This window comes from Brassica rapa, chromosome A07 (assembly GCF_000309985.2).
Source record: "Brassica rapa cultivar Chiifu-401-42 chromosome A07, CAAS_Brap_v3.01, whole genome shotgun sequence".
Taxonomy (NCBI): domain Eukaryota; kingdom Viridiplantae; phylum Streptophyta; class Magnoliopsida; order Brassicales; family Brassicaceae; genus Brassica; species Brassica rapa.
Genome location: NC_024801.2, coordinates 13,695,505 through 13,713,912, shown reverse-complemented (window position 1 = coordinate 13,713,912; position 18,408 = coordinate 13,695,505). Strand labels below are relative to the sequence as shown.

The window sequence follows — 18,408 nt, the reverse complement described above, 5'->3', positions numbered from 1 at the left end:
TTTTGTTGAACTGATGATATCTACGTAACACAAATGAAATACGTGTGTCACACAATTTTCAAACACTCGCAAATGACTATGACTGTCTTCCTTATAATCACTTGCAAACAACCAGAACGAAATTGAAATGAACGTCTATTTTAATTTGAAGCTTCTATTTTATTATTTTCCAAAATTTTATCTTTAAAATATAGTCTTATTAATTGCATGATTCTTATTGTCTTTTGAAAACAAGCTTTTGTCTTGTTGACAGTGATACTAGCAGCTAATAGCCTAATAAGACCTCTAATGGATTTTTTGGGAACAGGAGTTATTATGGATCTACATACGTCCAGCTCATGTAGTTAAGTATTATTGCGGCAATGCGGTATATACGCGGGTGCGGCTACCATTTGAGTTCTAATTAAAATACTTTTTAACAAAATTAACGAATATTAGCTACAAGAATTCACCTAAAGGTAGATTTTTTACGTAAGACGGTGCATTAATGAACAGTGCTTAACACTTACACCCTGGTATGTCAATCTCAGATTTCAAGTTTTGGACACAAACCAAAATCGACAGTAACACGCTGTCCCTTAGCAATTATATCTCTGTTCTCGGATCATCAGAGTTGGGAGACAAGGCTTGGCTGGTGTTTCAAGAGATGCTCAGAACAATATTGCTGGTGACATTAGTTCTCTGGTTTGTCGGAGAAGCATGAACAAGCCCTCCTACTAGATCAGAACTTTATGAGTTTTTTTTTTAAATGTCAAGACTCTTCTGTAGGTCTTAGAATAAGTTGACATTAGCCTTATTGAATATGTTTAAAGGAAGGAAAGAAACACAATATTGTTGATACATTACAAAGAGCTTAGCTTCCATTGTAGCTATTGAGTATCACTATCTCATGGTTTTGTTGTCCCCAGAGCATTTATGAGATTCGAGTACTTAATTTCGAGCTCGTACTGTGAATCCAAGTTCACCAAACGGTTAAACTCCTCGAAGGTAATCATCTTTTCCAAATGATCTTTGGTGGTTCCCTTTTCTTGAGGATCTTGAATCCAAAGCAAGCTCTTGTTAAACTTCGATGTCCAGTATAATTAAAACAATAAATAAATGAGTAAAATTATTCAATCCACACTGAATATTTTGTCAACAGAAAAAAAAGTCATTCATCAGCCAACTAGCTAATAAACATCATTTGCTTAAAGAAACTTCCATTTGATTTCCAATGGTAACATTATAGCACAAGAAAGCTCCTTTACTCAATGCGATGTATAACTTTCATATATGAATTTCAACTGTATATATAGTTGGTGAATGTATAATAGCGTGCTGAGATGATTAACGAATGTATATACTTTTAAAATAAAATCGAAAGTCAAGGTTCAAATCTTTTTTTCGAAAGCAAGCCGTTTTTGGTATCAAATAAAAATAGAAGTTGCTTATTAGTGGATAAGAGTGGAACTTGAGAGAGAGAAGACTTCCTAACAAGGGTATTGCGAGGATAAGGTTGTGATAAACAATCTTTGTCAAATGTTAAGTAAATAAAACATTTGGTGAAATATACACGTTTGAGTGTGAAGTTAGCGAAGTAAATTCGTTTACACATTCATTATTCCTGTTGTTTCACCATATTTAAAAGTAAACAATTATTCCTGTTGTAAAAAATGAACCAACAGAGATTAGATTCTTTACACACTGATTAACGATCATTGCTTCTTCTTTTTTTTTTGATCAACGATTAACGATTATTGCTTGTATGCGTTAAACAGTCAGTTTACTTGTAGGCTGCTAGTAAATTCGTTTCTGTAAATAGTGGCTCAATAGTGTCTATTCCAAAAAGAGAGATACTTCGCAAATAACATAACTTAAACACAATGTTTTTTTTTCCCGACAAACACAATGTTAATGTTGTGGATTTAGAGTTGAAAGAGAATGTAATCAAAACTAATTAAACCGAAACCTAATAGCTTTGAAGTTTGAATCAAAATATTGTATAGTTTCTGGTAACACTAAGTTTACAAAAGTACTTGATAAAAGTTTGACAAAGGCAAAAAAAGAGCGTTTGAATATTTTCAACAAAATCAACACGCTAAAACAGCACTAAACAACAAACAGCATGAAATCGTGAATATTTTTAAATCAAATATCAATTAGTGGAAAGTGGAAACTGTGGTAGGCACCTTCGTCATAGTTCTCATCCATATCCAACGGTCAGATGTTTTCGTCTCATTGCCAAAACAAAAATATCATAAAATCCATTATTACCAAAAAAAAAAAAACCAAGTGACAGTCAACAGAAATCAAACCAAAATGGACACGTAACCGCTAATTATCTTGCCAATGAGATATTTAATCTATTTAACAGTAATTTCATTACAATAATTCCATATATTTCTTTTCAACTAAAACTTCCAAACACCAGACGAGTCGTTCGTCGAACACATCTTAAAACAAAGGCGACAGTCACAGAGACAAACCAGTACAAGGCGGTTCCTTTTTTATCATTTCTGTCTTCTTCTGTATAAACAGTAGAGAGACGACCCTTAAAGTTCAAACCTTTAAGACTTTTTCTTTCTCCCTTTGGCTTTTGCAACGATTATATCAGACTTCAATCTTTATCAAATCTCCAGAATCGAAGACCCTTCTGCTCTTGAACCTCTCCTGGTAATTGACTTTTTCTTTTTGGTTTTAGATTTTGATTATACATCTTTAAAACACAGTCCCTAATACTCAGATTGCTTGGTTAATCAGTTATGGTCTTGAGGATTGCATAGGTATCAAAAGGAATACACTTTACATGGATTGAGTTAGAAAAATTCATAATTATTAGTGTTTGGATCATAAAACTCCATGTTTGGTTTATCTATGATGACGCATTAGTAACAAAGGTTGACCTTTTGTGACAACCTGTCCTGCGGACCTCAGATTTCACAGCGCTGTAGCACACCGATCCTAACCCCTCACCGTGGGAGGAACTGCTTCCACATCCACCTGCGCTTGGCATTACTCGAACTCAAAACCTCACATTTTAACAACTCTCCACAAGACAAACTGTCACACCAATTGACCTGCAGTTTAATTGGTGACAGCTTGTCTTGTGGAGAGTTGTTAAATGGCGAGGTCTTGGGTTCGAGTAACGCCAAGCGCATCAATAATCTACCGGTGAATGTGGAGGCTGTTCCTCCCACGGTGAGGGGTTAGGGTCGGTGTGCTGCAGCGCTGTGAAATCTGGGGTCCACGGGACGGGTTGTCACACCTTTATTGTCAGAATCTCAGTGGCTTGATGTTTTCTTCTGTGTGTGATTATATTGTAGTTGAAGTTGGATGGTGGAACAAACTGCGAGAGTCATGTCACTGGTGAGTTCAGCTGAGCCATCAGCTGCAGCATATAAGAACCCGAAGCTTTACTCGCTCAATGAGAATGGTTACAACAGTGGCGGTGGTACTTCTGTTGAAATCTTTGATCCAGACAAGTCCAAGAACACTTGTCTGACTCATGATTCTTACCCAAGCCAAAGCTACTTTCTCGAATCCCCAACAGAACAACATCTTGTTGCCTCTGGGGCGGCCTCGGTTAGCTCATTTGGCTCTTTGGACTCGTTTCCTTATCAGTCTAGACTGGTTCCTGGATCCTCCATGGAGTTTGATGATGAACAAATGAGATCAAAGATTCAAGAGCTTGAAAGAGCCCTCCTCAGCGATGAAGATGATAATATCATGGAGGGACTAGATCACCTGATGGAGATTGACAACGAATGGTCTTACCAAAACCATTCAAACAAAGACTCCTCATCCGCAGATTCCAACTCTCATTCCACTAGTAGCAAAGAAGTGGTCTCACAAGCAACAACTCCAAAGAAAATGCTCATCTCTTGTGCCCTTGCCTTATCAGAAGGCAAATCAGAGGAAGCATTGTCACTACTAAACGAGCTGAGACAGATAGTGTCAATCCAAGGAGACCCTTCTCAGAGAATAGCAGCTTACATGGTTGAAGGTCTAGCCGCAAGAATGGCTGCTTCAGGGAAGTTCCTCTACAGGGCATTGAGATGCAAAGAGCCTCCTTCTGATGAGAGGCTAGCTGCTATGCAAGTCCTCTTCGAGGTCTGCCCTTGCTTCAAATTCGGATACTTAGCTGCTAACGGTGCAATAGTGGAATCAATCAGAGATGAAAAAGAAGTTCACATAATAGATTTTGATGTAAACCAAGGAAACCAATACATGACGCTGATCAAAACCATTGCTGAGCTTCCCGGTAAGGGTCCTCTCATGAGGCTAACCGGTGTTGATGACCCTGAATCAGTACAAAGATCAGTAGGAGGGTTGAGAATCATAGGCCTAAGACTCGAGCAGCTCGCTAAAGACCATGGAGTATCCTTCAAGTTCGAAGCAGTAGCGTCAAAGACTTCTTTAATCGTCTCTCCATCTGCACTCGGTTGCAAACCAGGAGAGGCTTTGATCGTCAACTTTGCGTTTCAGCTTCACCACATGCCTGACGAGAGCGTCACGGTAGTTAACCAGCGGGACGAGCTGCTACACATGGTCAAAGGGTTGAACCCGAAGCTTGTCACAGTCGTTGAGCAAGACGTGAACACAAACACTTGCCCTTTCTTCCCGAGATTCATGGAGGCTTACGAGTACTACTCTGCGGTTTTTGATTCTCTTGACGTGACGCTCCCGAGAGAGAGCCAAGAGAGGATGAACGTGGAGAGGCAGTGTCTCGCTAGAGATATTGTCAACGTTGTTGCTTGCGAAGGAGAAGAGCGGATTGAGAGGTACGAGGTTGCTGGGAAATGGAGGGCGAGGATGATGATGGCGGGGTTCAGTTCGAGGCCAATGGGTTCAAGAGTGACGAGGAGTATAGAGAGCTTGATAAAGGAAGAGTATTGCAGTAAGTACAAGGTTAAAGAGGAGATGGGTGAGCTCCTTTTTTGCTGGGAGGATAAGAGTTTAATCGTTGCTTCAGCTTGGAGGTGAAAACATATGTTCTATAAAAAACAATGTTTATGTTTTGTTTTCAATCTTTGGTTATATTGTAACTGGTCAAGAAGTCATCTCTATGTATTATTGATTCCGAGAAGCTAACCTAGCTAACGCTATTTGTTTTCACCTCTCTTTATATAAAAGTAGAGTTTTGTTTACAAGTAGACTTGTTTCCGTGAATATAAATCTTAATCAAAGGTGGCTCATGATCAAGAATCTATTGTAACTTCTTCTGATAGTTTAAGAAATTGCAATGAATTCTCCAAGGGCTCAGCTATGTTTCCCCGCATGATCAGTTTCAGATGCATGTGTTATATAAAATATGTAGCTTCCTTGCTCGACCTAAAAGATCAAACATGCAGCCGTAATGCTCTCTAGCTATATATACGCGGCTGTATTTGTTATATCTCTTACCAGTCAGTCAAACATTAACAAAAAGAACAGATTTTATTTAACACACGTGTATACGAGTTTTAATTTCTTATCATACAATTAAACATTTTTTACGGCACCATACAATTAATATTTTAAATTACGGCGCCATACAACTAAATTTTTAATGTTTTTTGGCATATTGTTAAAAAGAAGAAAAAGTAAATAAGTTTTTTTTTCTGGGAGTAAAATAAGTAAATAAGGTGAGTTCAACTGGATATATATAAATAACCTAAACCGATATACATTAAAAACTCAATAAATTAATAACGCCTGGACTTAATTTATAGAGTTATTCATTTATCTATACTTTAAACTTATTTTTTAAAAGTATTTTTTATTTAAAATAATGAAGAATATTTCATTTCATAATATTATATACTAGTTCAAACTTTTTGAATTTCATCTATTTTTATGAGATTATTTGATACATTTTATGTATGTTGGAAAGATAGGGAAATATACAAATGAATTTTTATATATAATTCGATAAAGTAACACCAAAATACTGAAATAAGAAAATAAAAGTTAAAGATACAATTCATTTTGAAGATTAATAAATTATAAAATTCTTTATTTATGTATATAAAAATTATATATATATAGAATATAATTATTAATTTATGATTTCATTGAGACTATATATTTAGCTATAAATTTTCTAAATATTATTATTTTATCGAATTATTTTACACCGGCACAATTTGGAACTGAAAAAAATTATTAATTTTTTATCGTGTTTATTAAACTAAATTATTAATAAATGATTAAGGCGATACAAAGAACAAGCTTGAAGAAGATGAAAGAACTAAATACATGGGATACATTCACACGAAGCCAGTACGCATCCAAAGCACAGTAATACTCCTTCTTGTTGTTGTCGATCCCAAAAGACGCCATTATCTTCTTCTTTTAGTATCTCATAAACACTGGATTCGTTTGTACCTCAAGTTTGTTCTTTGTATCCCCTTTCTTTTCTTGCAGGAGAATGTCTCCAGTTTAGAGCTTGGTTCAAGAAAGCGAGCGCTAAAAAGCGCCAAGGCGCTTAAGCGCTACAAAGCGAGGACCTCATCGCTTAGGGACCTCATTGACAGGCGAGTGGTACATAAATCCTTCGCTTTCCCTCGCTTTTCATCGCTTTTGAGATTTTTCTAAAGCGCTAAAAACGGCGATTTGTTGTACCTGTAAAAAAAGTAAATTTTATTCAAATTTGTGAACTTAACAAAACTGTTTAAGAAGAATATTTAGTATATCTAAAGTATATATTCTTATTAAGCGTGTAGAGAAGGGTTTCCACAACCCCACTAACCTAGGATACAATCCCACTAACCTTACTTCTTCTCCTATATAATAACCCTCCTAACCTTAAGTTAAAATCATTAGCTTCTCTTCTCTTCTCTAAAACACACGGCAGTAGCTTATTCTTTGCAAAGGTTTTAGCTCATTAGTAACCACAATAGCTTATTTTCATTCCTTGTTTGTATTATAGTTTATTCTTCTTAAATCAGTAGCTTTTTCTTTAACATATAAGTATATAATTGTGTCTTGTTTATCATAGCGTATTCTTAGTTTTTAAATCAGTAGCTTTTTCTTAAATATAAGTATATGATTGTGTCTTGTTTATCATAGCGTCTTCTTGTTAAGTCAGTTTCTTTAATGCAAGTTTATGATCGTTTTGTTTATATTCAATAGCTTCTTCTCATTCTATGTTTGTTTATGTTGTAGTGATCATGTCAGACGCTGGAGCTGGAACATCTCGAGGAGGGTCTCAAGGAAGACAACAAGTGGATCCGGGGAGGAAGTATGGAATCATGGTTAACAACAACATCAACCACTGGAAGTGTATCTTTTGCAACAAGGTGTTAACTGCTGGAGTTTCACGGTTGAAACAACATCTTGTTGGCGGGCACAAGAATGCAAAGAAGTGTCATGTCTGTCAAGAACATGTCAGAGCTGAGCTGGGGAACTACATGGTCGTAAGAGCTGCAGAAAGAGAAGCTCAGTCAATAAGGAACGAAGCTGCAGTGAATGAAGATGATGTGGAAGACGTGGATGGTGATCAGCCAGTACGAAAGGCTGCCAATAGGAAGAACTGTGGTCCTTTGGACAAGTTCGTGATGTCATTGCCTCCAGACATCCTGAAAGGAAGAAAGGATATGAAAGCGGTGTTTGGAACTTGTGACAAGGAGTTAAGCGACAAAGTGTGTGGAGGTATAGCAAGGTGGTTTTACGATGATGGGATTGCTTTCAATGCTGCCTCACATGACAGTTTCAAGAAGATGACAGAGCTGATCAGGCAGTATGGGATGGGGTTAAAGCCTCCTTCAATGTATGAGCTCCGGTTCTCTCTGCTTCAAAAGGAAGTAACCAATGTTCAAGCTGAGCTGGTTCCTAACAAAGAGGAGTGGGCAGTGAAAGGGTGCTCGATCATGTCTGATGGAGGGCGCGATTCGGTGGTGCAGAAAGACATAGTGAACTTTCTGGTTAACTCACCAAAAGGCTATGTGTTCATCAGGTCAAAAGAGGTTTCTGAAGTCGTCAAAGATGCTACACTGCTGTTCAAGCTACTTGATGATATGGTTGAAGAAGTTGGAGAGAATAATGTGGTTCAGGTTGTTACTGATAATGCCTCCAACTACGTGAAGGCTGGTAGACTTTTGGAAGCAAAACATCCACATCTCTTTTGGAATCCTTGTGCTGCACACTACCTTGATTTGATGCTGGAGGATATTGGCAAGATAGAGGCAGTGAAGAGTGCGATGAAGAAGTGCATGTTCATCAATGCTTACATCTATAGCCGTGTCCCACTTGTGAACATGATGAGGAGGTTCACAGAGCAAAGGAACTTGCATAGGCCAGCTGTAACAAGATTCACAACATCTTTCATCACCATGTCTCAGTATCACCTTCAGCAAACTAATTTGAAGAAGATGGTGACCTCGGAGGAATGGAACCAATCGAAATGGACTAAGGAAGCAGGAGCAAGGAAGCTGAAGTAGTATATTCTTCAAGAGAGCTTCTGGAGGAACATTGCTTATGCGTTGAAGATAAGATGTCCGTTGGTGATGGTGCTCCGGATGGTTGATGGTGAGAAGAAACCACCCATGGGGTACATCTACGCTGCTACGGATAGGGCGAAAGAAGCTATTGCTAAAAGCTTCAAAGGGAAGAAGGAGAAGTATGAGAAGGTGTTTAAGATGATAGACAAGCGATGGTACTGTCAGCTTCATCAACCAGTTCACACTGCAGGTTACTTCCTCAATCCAGCTATTATGCACATCCTGCTGATGCTTGTTGTGAGGAAGTGGAAATTGGACTGTACCAATGCATCACAAGGTTTGTTCGAGACAGTGTGATTCAAGACAAAATCATGGTAGAGCTTGAAGTGTTTAAGAATGCTAGTGGACTCTTCTGTCTTCCCATGGCTATTAGGCAGAGAGAGATGAAGTCGCCAGGTAAGAATTCTCTGTTTTCTGCTATCCATGTTTTATTTTGAGTTTGAAGCGTTTAAGAATGGCTGTGTATTTTTTTTTGTTACTAGCTGAGTGGTGGTCAAGCTACGGGATTTCAGCTCCTAATCTCGGAGATTTTGTTGTTAAGGTCTTAAGCCTAACGTGTAGTGCAACAGACTGTAAAAGAAACTGGGAAGTCTTTCAGCATGTAAGTCTTTTAGAATCTCTAGATTTACATGAACTGAATGCTATATTCATATGTATGTTTGATTTAGTTTGACCATATGCAGCTTCATACCAAGAGAATGAACATTTTAGCTCAAAGCCAATTGAATGACATGGTGTTTGTCAAGTACAATCGTGCTATGCAGCGGAGGATGAAGAGAAACGATGCAAAGGATCCAATTCTATTGGATGAAATAGATGATAGCAACGAATGGTCGATGGGAAAGATGGATGGGAACTCCTCCAACGATGAAGATGATGATTTCGTCCATGATGATGAGGACCTGACTTGGAGTGTGGTGAGTGAAGCAGTAGGAGTTGAAGAACCAAACTACACTACTAGAGGAGCAAAGACTCCTACTTCAGCTAAGAACGACAAAGGAAAAGGAATAGCAAGTTCTTCAACTCAGAAGAAACGCTATGGTCCATCACCTTCTCATTTGGAACTGGTTGATGAAGAGAATGACATTGAAGGCGAGTAAGGTATTGGCTACGACAGGGATTTGGAGTATGAGGATTCTGAATCAGAGTAAAGCTTTATCTACTGCTGTTTTCATTTGCTTTTGAATTTGGTGTTTGCATTTGGTATTTTCAGTTGTGTTTTGTTATAAGAACCTTTGAATTTTATTTTATGGATTTGGTTTTCTCAGTTGTGCAGCATGATATACATATAGATGGTCTAGAGCTTACCTTTTTGTTGCAGGATACACGAAGCACTCGCTTTGTGGCGCCATGGCGCTAAGCGCCAGTCGCCTCGCTTCTTCTCGCCACACGCCTTTTCGAACCAAGGTTTGGAGTTTGTAAAAGTGGCTATAGAAACTGACGAGGAGACTCCGCTCAAAGCCAAAAGTTCAGTCCTCTATATAGCTTTTAAAGGATTGGCTTTTGATGGTACTGACGAGTCAGTTGAACAGAGAGCTATAATCAAAAGTGTGTTCAATGACCTTACAGGATGCTTGGCTCTCAAGGGTAAGTTGTGCAAAGGTGAAGATTATGTGGCTCCTATGAGTGCATAGAGTACTGCCGTGCTTATCGCCGAAGCATAGGCCTCGCTGAATCAGGCCTTTGATTTTTTTTCTTAAAATATTTGGTGTGTTTGACTTGTGTGTTAGGATCAGATTAATTTGATTTATGTGTGGTGTGATAATATAACTACTAGTGTTTGACTTCTGCGTTTGGATTTGAATATAATAATGAATTAGATAATAACCCGCGCACGTATGAAGAGTGAGTTTTAATATTAATGTTTGTTCATTAAATGGTTTTAACATTTTGCAACACTACAATCTTCATCGATTGTAAAATTGACGAATACAAATGTTGGTCTCTTAAATATATCATCGTTGTTGAAGAGTTAACGTATTACAACTCATTTTATTATTTGTAAGAATTCAGATGCATAATTTTTTTTTAATTTTGCAGCTGACGCAAATCACCAAAATCAGATAGGCAACATCGATTGTAAAATGACGAAAGTGGATTAGGTTTATGATCATTTATACCTTATATATATACGAACATTTATTAATGAGACTTCATATTCCTACGACTTAAGATCATTTATATCTTACTTGAATAAAAAAATAAGTTCAACCATTGATTACAAAATTTACAACGTAGAACTTTTACCATTTTCGTAATTTATAGCCATTTAAAAAAAATCAAAATATAACATATAAAAATCTAAATTTTTTAGTTATACGCTTAATGTGATTGTTTAATTTCTTTTAATAATATAAAATTAAACAAAATAGAGAGAGGATACAAAAATTGTTTATTTTTTTATCAGCTAAGAATCCGAATTTGAAGCTTATATATTTTTGGCACCTAAAGCCCTAGCTTGTAGGGCTTTAGGTCAGGACCGGACCTGCCTTGTTTCAAATTTGGATTCTTTGCTGCTAACGGTGCAGTAGCCAAAACAATCAGAGATGAAATGAAGGTCACATAATAGATTTCGATATAAACCAAAGAAACCAAAACATGAAACTGATCAGAACAATTTTCTGAGCTTCCCGGTAAGCACCCTCGCCTGAGGCTAACCGGTCTTGATGACCCTGAATCAGTCCAACTCGCGAAGGAGAAGAACGGATTGTCAGGTACGAGGTTGCTGGTAAATGGAGAGCTAGGATGATGATGGCGGGTTTCAGTTCGAGGCCAATGAGTTCAAGAGTGAGAAGCAGTATACAGAGCCTCATTACGGAAGAGTATTGCAGTAAGTACAAGGTTAAAGAGGAAATGGGGGGAGCTCTTTTTTTGCTGGGAGGATAAAAGTTTAATTGTTGCTTCTTCTTGGAGGTGAAAAAGATAATAACATAGTGGATATGTTCTATAGAAAACAATGTTTATGTTTTGTTTTAAATCTTTGGTTATATTGTAAATGGTTAAGTGATCTCAACGTATTATTACAAGAGATTACAGGAATGATCACAGGTTCTGAAGCTAACCTAACACTATTAGACGCCATTAGATGGACATCATATTTGAACTTATGAAAACCATTATGACATTTTGGTTGTAATTTGCTCTATCACTAAAGATTAATGTAACTAAAAGTTGATTGAATTGTGGTGCATCGTTCTTTTATTTATATGTAAAAGTTGAGTCGAGTATAAATTTTACTTCTGATTGACTCTGCATACTTCAAATGATTTGATGAATCGTTATTGACCCTCAAATAGTGACACCTTTGTTAATAGAGAACAATTTTATTTGGTAAGAATGATTTCCACACAACATCAGTTTCGTTTTTCTCATAATCATTTAATATTAAAGAGTGATATATGCTTGTTTTAACATGTAGTGGAGAGATCGTGGTTGTTGAACACTAATTGATTCATATGTATTTAGAGCTTACAAATTACTCAAATGATAGCGGATTTCAAATATAAATCACTTGTTTTCCCTTTGTTTTGCATATCAATCCTCATACCATTTAGATTATGGAAAAGGACACAAACTAATCTGAAATGAGGTGTTGTGGGCTGTCATGGAAGCTTTGGTTGTATTGTACTACACATAAATAAAAAACAATATGCACAGTATTTGTTCACAACGTTCATAATTTTGTTAATAGTGCTACTACATCGGGGGAACTCAAGGCACATTTAGTTTGATGTCATACATATCAAATCAGTGCTCAGCCGATGATTTTTGAGAATCCAGATCATATTAGGCTATCAGTTTGGTATTTATGTCATCATTGTCTGCCAGAATTTCTCATCCACCAGTAGAGATGTCAAATGGGCGGGCTGGGCGGGTTTGGGTGTGTTCGAATGGGCTTCAGTTTTTGCTGGACATTTTTGGTCGAAACCCAAATAGAACCATGTCCAAATGAGACCATAACCAAATAAGATCATGATTTATTGGGATATCCATGGGCGGCCCATACGTCCACTTAATGTAAACAACATAATTTCAATTTTAAAGATTTAAAAATTCTTATACTTAAACTTTATGTTTAAAACTTCATGTTTCAAAGTTATAAAAAACACAAGATAAGTTCAAAAGATTCGTGATTTCGTCTGACTTTCAGAAACAGAAACAGTCGCCAGACTCGCCACCAGACTCGTTATGAACACAAATCACCGATCCATCTAACACATAACCCATAACACAATATTAGTAGATGATACGAATCAGTAGCTAATAGTGAAAACCCATAACATAAATCACAAAATCAAACCTTAAGAGATGATGAAATCAGAAGTTGGTGAAGAAGAACCGAAAGAGAATCGAAGAAGAACGGAGACGAGGAAGAAGAATCGAACACGAAGAGGAAGAATCGAAGACGAGGACTCGAAGAGGAAGAATCAAACACGAAAAAAAATCGCAAGAGTGAGACAGAAAGAAAAAAAGTGATTTGTGTTTTCCTCCAATTTTTCAAACCCTAGATATTTAAGTTTATTGGGCCGCCCATTGTCCAAGTGGTTAAGCCCAATATTGCCCATGGATATAATTGGGTTCACCCATCTGGACAAATTTTAATTATGGTTTAATCTGGATCTGTCCATTTTGGACCATATCGATTTGGACACGGGCCATCCATTTATAACCCGCCTATTTGACATCTCTACCCACCAGCGGTTGAAATTGATTATATGTGTTATTCTCAATATGTTCATACAGCCATAGAGTTTGTTGCTGAGCATGGTGCTGCAGTTGAGACCACAATTGAGATTCAATAGCCATTTTCTGTTGTTATCCGAATTCGCAAAACCCACCTTTAGACCAAGAATTGTGTCTGCCACACAAATGGAGTCGCTGTGGGAAGCTTTGACTTACCTTCATCAAGGCCCAGTTAGTGCCTTCATCGCGGCCCAGTTAGTGCAACTCTACCAGTATTTCCCAAGCTAGCTGAGATCGGCGGAGGAATCTATCGAGGTTCTACATCACAAAATCATGCAATAAATATGTGTACATTTTCTTAGATGATTACAAAATAATTTAAATAACATAAAGCGGGTTATCTTTAATTGACTAAAAATATTTTATACTATGATTGAGATGGTTTTCATATTAGTTTCTATAAAAAATAATTCACACTTTCTTTACATTTTTATCAGACTACAAAAATAATAAAAATAAATATATATAAATGTTTATTTTTTACTTAAATAACATGATTTTTCAATAACAAATCACAAAACAGATATTTATTTCTAAAATGTAAAATAATATTTAAAAATAAATAGCTTAAGCAAGATAATAAATATATTAGAAACAGAAACTAAAATGCTTCTTTAATATAAACCTATTTTGATAGTATAATTACAAAAAGCTTTTTAACTAGGACAACTCTAAATATTTTAATAAAATAAAAGTATTATACTCTACCATATTGAAAAATCTTTTTTTTTTGCTTTATGTTTACTTTGGTTTTAATTTATTTTTTTCTTTATACTTTTACAATCCAACATGCACATAATAAAAATATCAAGCAAGTCTAATTTGTATGTGTTAATATTATTTAAATAAATTTGAACATATTATTGTTATATTAAGTTATACATAATCTTTCTATCTAATATAACAACCAACCTAAATACAAATGATAATTAATCAAATTTATCTATTTAGAACAAAAAAGTTTATAGTTGAATTCAGAGAAATAGATGCAAATCTACTTAACTCAAATAATAAATAAACCGGCTATATAGTATATATTTAAAATCACATGTGTAATTAAAATAAAATTATAAAGTTATTTTGGATTGTATCCTGAGTATGTGTCTGTTCGACAAGATGAGAAGATGGAACTGGCAAAAGTGTTGGATTGTGTTCCGATTCTGTTCATTGAAACTCTGGAGGAGGCCAAAGCCAAGATTTTGCTACATGCGTATATTTCACAGCCAAAGCTTGAGGGTCTTTCTTTGTCATCACACATGGTTTACACAACTCAGGTTTGTTCCTGCTTCTCTATGATTTCTGATACTTTTGTGGCCCAAAGACCAGAGCTGTGCCTATAGTGTAAGAAAAAAGGCTTTTGCCTTAGGCCCCTGATAAATACAAATATTTTTGGGGCCCCAAATTTCTGATTGTTCCATGTAATTTAGTAATGTGTGATTTAGATGGAACATGTGCTAGGTTCGATACTTATGAGGTTAAAGTATTCTTTTTTTTTTTTTTGGAGTTTTTAAAATTAGAAATGTTGTTATTGTAAATTTGCTTTGGGCCCCTCTGAACCTAAGCAGGCCACTGCCAAAGACCTTCGACTCTTTACAAGTACAAGAAGAGGAATTACAAGGCCAGCCAAGGAACGATTCAAGAAGCTGGGAATGGAGGACGTGAAGAAGAATAACTTCTAGAAAGCGTGACTTTGGACAAATGATCCCAGAGACAACATACGGTGGAGTGCACTGGAAACATCCAGGCCATGATTAACGAAGCCATTTGACGCGGCCACAGTGTGATATTTCACAGCTACATTATTATCGAGATGAAGTCTTGTTTAAGTGTATGACTACCGTGTTTCAAGGTTGGGGTGTGGCAGACCTTCTTGTTGGTGTCTCCAACGAGGATGACGCCTTCAAGACCTATCCGATCGATTAACTTGTTGAACCATGTACTTTCTTTGACAGATATTTCATTTTTATCAAATCTGTGATGATTTCAGAACTAAATTACTGATGGATCTGGTACCACATAGTCACCAAAATAATAAATTAAAGTACACAGTAGTGTGAATTAACATGATAGGATAAAATTTGGTAGAGAAGATAAATAGAAAGGTTTAGACCATTTTGCTTGGATACTATTGATCAGAAGCGGAAGAAGGAGTTTGTTCAGCTTCAACAACAAGGGGAGCAGCAGAAGGAGGAGTTGGCTCATCTTTAACAACAACAGGAGCAGAAGGAGAAGATGAAGATGGTTTTTCTTCATCAACAACAGATTTGCCTCTCTCTCTAAGTTTAGCCATGGAGGCCTTCATTGCCTCTTTACGCTTCTTACTCGCTAATACCTTAGCCTGAACTCCACTCACATTCGGATCTTTCTTCTCAACTGCTGGTGGTGGAGGCGGCCGTCTTGCTGCCGCCATTGCCTCGTCCTTACCGTTCAGGGCGTCCCAACTCCATAGCGCACTGCCTAATCCCACCACAATATCCCTGCATAGATAGTCGATAATTATTATTAATACATGATTATGTTACCAATTTCACATTGTATAATTAAAGGAAAACTATAATATATTCCATAAAGATTATGATTAACATAATCGATTACCTGCGATTAATTGGTGGAACTTGAAGGATGATGGGAGGAGTCTGCGGTTGTGACCTCGGTGATGGAGAGGAGGGGCTACCGGCGTGAGCAGCCGGTAGGAGAGGAGAGAGTGAATGTGTCATAGCTAATCCAAGAATGCGTAAAAGCAAGGAACAAAGACTTGGTAGACACAAATAGAAGATAGAGTTGTAGTATTGCAATTTATATCTGCATGCTCATTGGTTGGATTTGGATAAGACATCAAAATAGATTTTTGTTTGTCTACCAAGAGAAAGAAGACTTTCATGACTCCAAAACGCTACGTTTTCTTTCAGATATTATTAAAAGACATGGCAATTTTTCCTTTAGCTGTATAATGTATTCAGTCCAGACTATTGCAAATGCATACATATAAAAATAAATTTACCAAAAACATATTCAACAAAACAAAAATACTTAATCCCACATAAGGATGAATCAATCCAATTCAATTAAAGGATTGTCAATTTCTTCAAATATTGGAACCACCGGTTCCTTGTGGTTTACTATTACTTTGTTGATAGCTGTTTCGTCCATCTTAGATCTTATAAGATGAATCCTAGTCTCTGATCTGATGATCTTAATTAGGAAAGTTTTTGGGACCAGACAGATCTATACTCTCTTTATACAAGAAGAGACTTTAGTGTCAAGTAAGCAACCGCTATACCAAATCTTCTGCTCATAGATGACGATTTCAAGAAACTTCCTTCAAATCTCCTGCTTGAAGACATGCCCGGCCAAAAGGGTAGACTACATAAACAGTTGATTAGGACACATACACTGCTTTTTTAATTATACTTTACAAATTTTTATTTCTTATATATTTTTTATATTAGCTTAAGGCCTTAAGTAATTTTTTAATGTTTTGGCCGGGGCTGCTTAGAGATGGCGATTTAAAGAACTTTCTCTTGGGAAGACATAATAACCATGTCTTGATCTTGACGAAACTCTTTTCTCGTGTTAATAATGGTGGTTTGGCGACGACTCTCTGGTTCTCTGATAGCCAATGGTTCCTCTTCCTAGGTTTTCATTTTCTATGTTTGATGTTGTTGAATACCGGTGTCTTAACCGTAGATTTAGACTGGCAAGTAGGTCTAGGCCAATAAATAGAATTCAAAAATCCGAAACCGATCCCATAAAAATGAATCTGAACTTATCCAAACCCGATATAAATACCGAATGAATCTGGCTCTCTACCCGAACCAAATCCGAATCCAAATAGATATCCAAAAAACCGGAAAATTTCAAAATTCTATAAAGAACTTGTACCGAACCTGATCTCAATCTCTAATATGTATCCAAAATACACTAAGATGTTATTGTGTACATAGAATAATTATCTAGTACATGAATAACTAACTCAAATACTTAGTTTAATATATATTTTGGTATTTAGTCAATATTGATGTTTTTATGTTTTGACAATTGCATTTGAAGCTCAATTATGAATATGTTTGCTTTTATATTTTAAAAAATAATGTCTTATTTTAAAGTTTAAATAGTGTTTCTTACCCTTATAGAGCTGCTAGTTGTTAATTTTCATTTGTTTACATTTTATTATGTATGATTCTCGTTCGTATAAGGATTCAGTATGTCATGATATGTCTGATGTTGTCATGCATTCAAGGGAGAGTCTCAAATGGTTGATACACGAGTCTTTTAAAGTTATTTTAAAACATAACAATGTAGTTTAAGGAAGCTACGTACACAAATTTTAAGTAAATATTAATGTTTTTGAGACCGATGACCAAATTAATATCCAAAACCGAAACTATTTTGGGTTTAACCGGATCTTGGAAATGTTACTAAATCTGAGCCAAACCCTACTAAACCCGAACATAATCTGATCCAGACTTTTATAATATCCGAATGGAGTTGCAATTCATTAATCCAATACCCGAATGAACCCGAACCGAAACTTTATTGGACGCCGATTGCCCATCCCTACTGGCTATGATACCCCTGTTTTAAATTTTGTTTGGTGGGTCTTTTGAGTATGAAGCATTAGTGTTAACAGTTATAAATGCCGATAAAAATTGGATTAGTTTTGGAGGCTCAAGCCCGTTTATGAGTCCATAAACCTAGAACCGCAACTTCAGGGATGGGTGTTAGTTAGTTGAGAATCTTTAGTCTTTAAATTCGTTGTTTATCAAATATGACAAACATCTATCTACATCACTGGTTCACTGTTTGTTTGTTTAAACCTTAAATCCGTCAGCAATGACAAATCCAATTCGTAAATCAACTGAATATAGTATTCAACATATGAATTGAAAGTATTGATCTTATCCCGTAAATAAATCACACATCGTAACTTCATATTAGGAATAAGACATATGATTTAGATCTCCACGTCTGATTTTCAAATATTTAACGGAGCTGGGTGCCTTAAGATAAGATACACGACGTTTTTCCCGTTATAATAAAAGAATGCTAAGAAAACTTAATTCAGATGCTTAATGATGATAATGTAAAATAATGCAAGTCAATTGGTGATTCCAGACTCACACAAGGTGACTTGCTTTACAACAATAACTAATTCCATTAAAATAGTCCTTCATGTTTTATTTAACCAACGACATTGATTTTTTTC

The 18,408-nt window shown here is 36.2% G+C and overlaps 2 protein-coding genes and 1 pseudogene across 3 annotated transcripts; 2 read left to right on the top strand and 1 right to left on the bottom strand.

Annotated features, from left to right (window-relative positions):
• The first annotated feature begins 1 nt into the window (after position 1).
• On the top strand, positions 2 to 5,129 carry LOC103829376 (scarecrow-like protein 1). Of its 2 annotated transcripts, XM_033274950.1 has the most exons (3): positions 2 to 2,652; positions 3,303 to 3,474; positions 3,505 to 5,129. In XM_033274950.1, exons 2-3 carry the CDS (start codon positions 3,313 to 3,315, stop codon positions 4,960 to 4,962), a joined length of 1,620 nt encoding a protein of 539 aa, XP_033130841.1. In that variant the 5' UTR covers positions 2 to 2,652; positions 3,303 to 3,312; the 3' UTR covers positions 4,963 to 5,129. The 2 variants fall into 2 exon arrangements, with proteins under 2 accessions (XP_033130841.1, XP_009103294.1); XM_009105046.3 differs by having other exon boundaries at positions 6 to 2,652; positions 3,303 to 5,129.
• Positions 5,130 to 5,374: 245 nt separating this feature from the next.
• On the top strand, positions 5,375 to 11,520 carry LOC103829858 (annotated as a pseudogene).
• Positions 11,521 to 15,205: 3,685 nt separating this feature from the next.
• On the bottom strand, positions 15,206 to 16,055 carry LOC103829375. Its single transcript, XM_009105045.3, has 2 exons — positions 15,798 to 16,055; positions 15,206 to 15,679 (listed from the first exon to the last, which is right to left on the bottom strand). The coding sequence occupies exons 1-2, from the start codon at positions 15,917 to 15,919 to the stop codon at positions 15,328 to 15,330; spliced, it is 474 nt and encodes a 157-aa protein (XP_009103293.1). The 5' UTR covers positions 15,920 to 16,055; the 3' UTR covers positions 15,206 to 15,327.
• Between the last annotated feature and the right edge of the window lie 2,353 nt (positions 16,056 to 18,408).

Excerpts from the sequence above, each read along its gene's own strand:
- LOC103829376 (XM_009105046.3), top strand. The coding sequence starts at position 3,313 with ATGGTGGAACAAACTGCGAGAGTCATGTCACTGGTGAGTTCAGCTGAG.
- LOC103829375 (XM_009105045.3), bottom strand. The coding sequence starts at position 15,919 with ATGACACATTCACTCTCTCCTCTCCTACCGGCTGCTCACGCCGGTAGC. Across the intron at positions 15,680-15,797 it reads GTTCCACCAATTAATCGCAG|GGATATTGTGGTGGGATTAG; the intron begins GTAATCGATTAT and ends CTATCTATGCAG.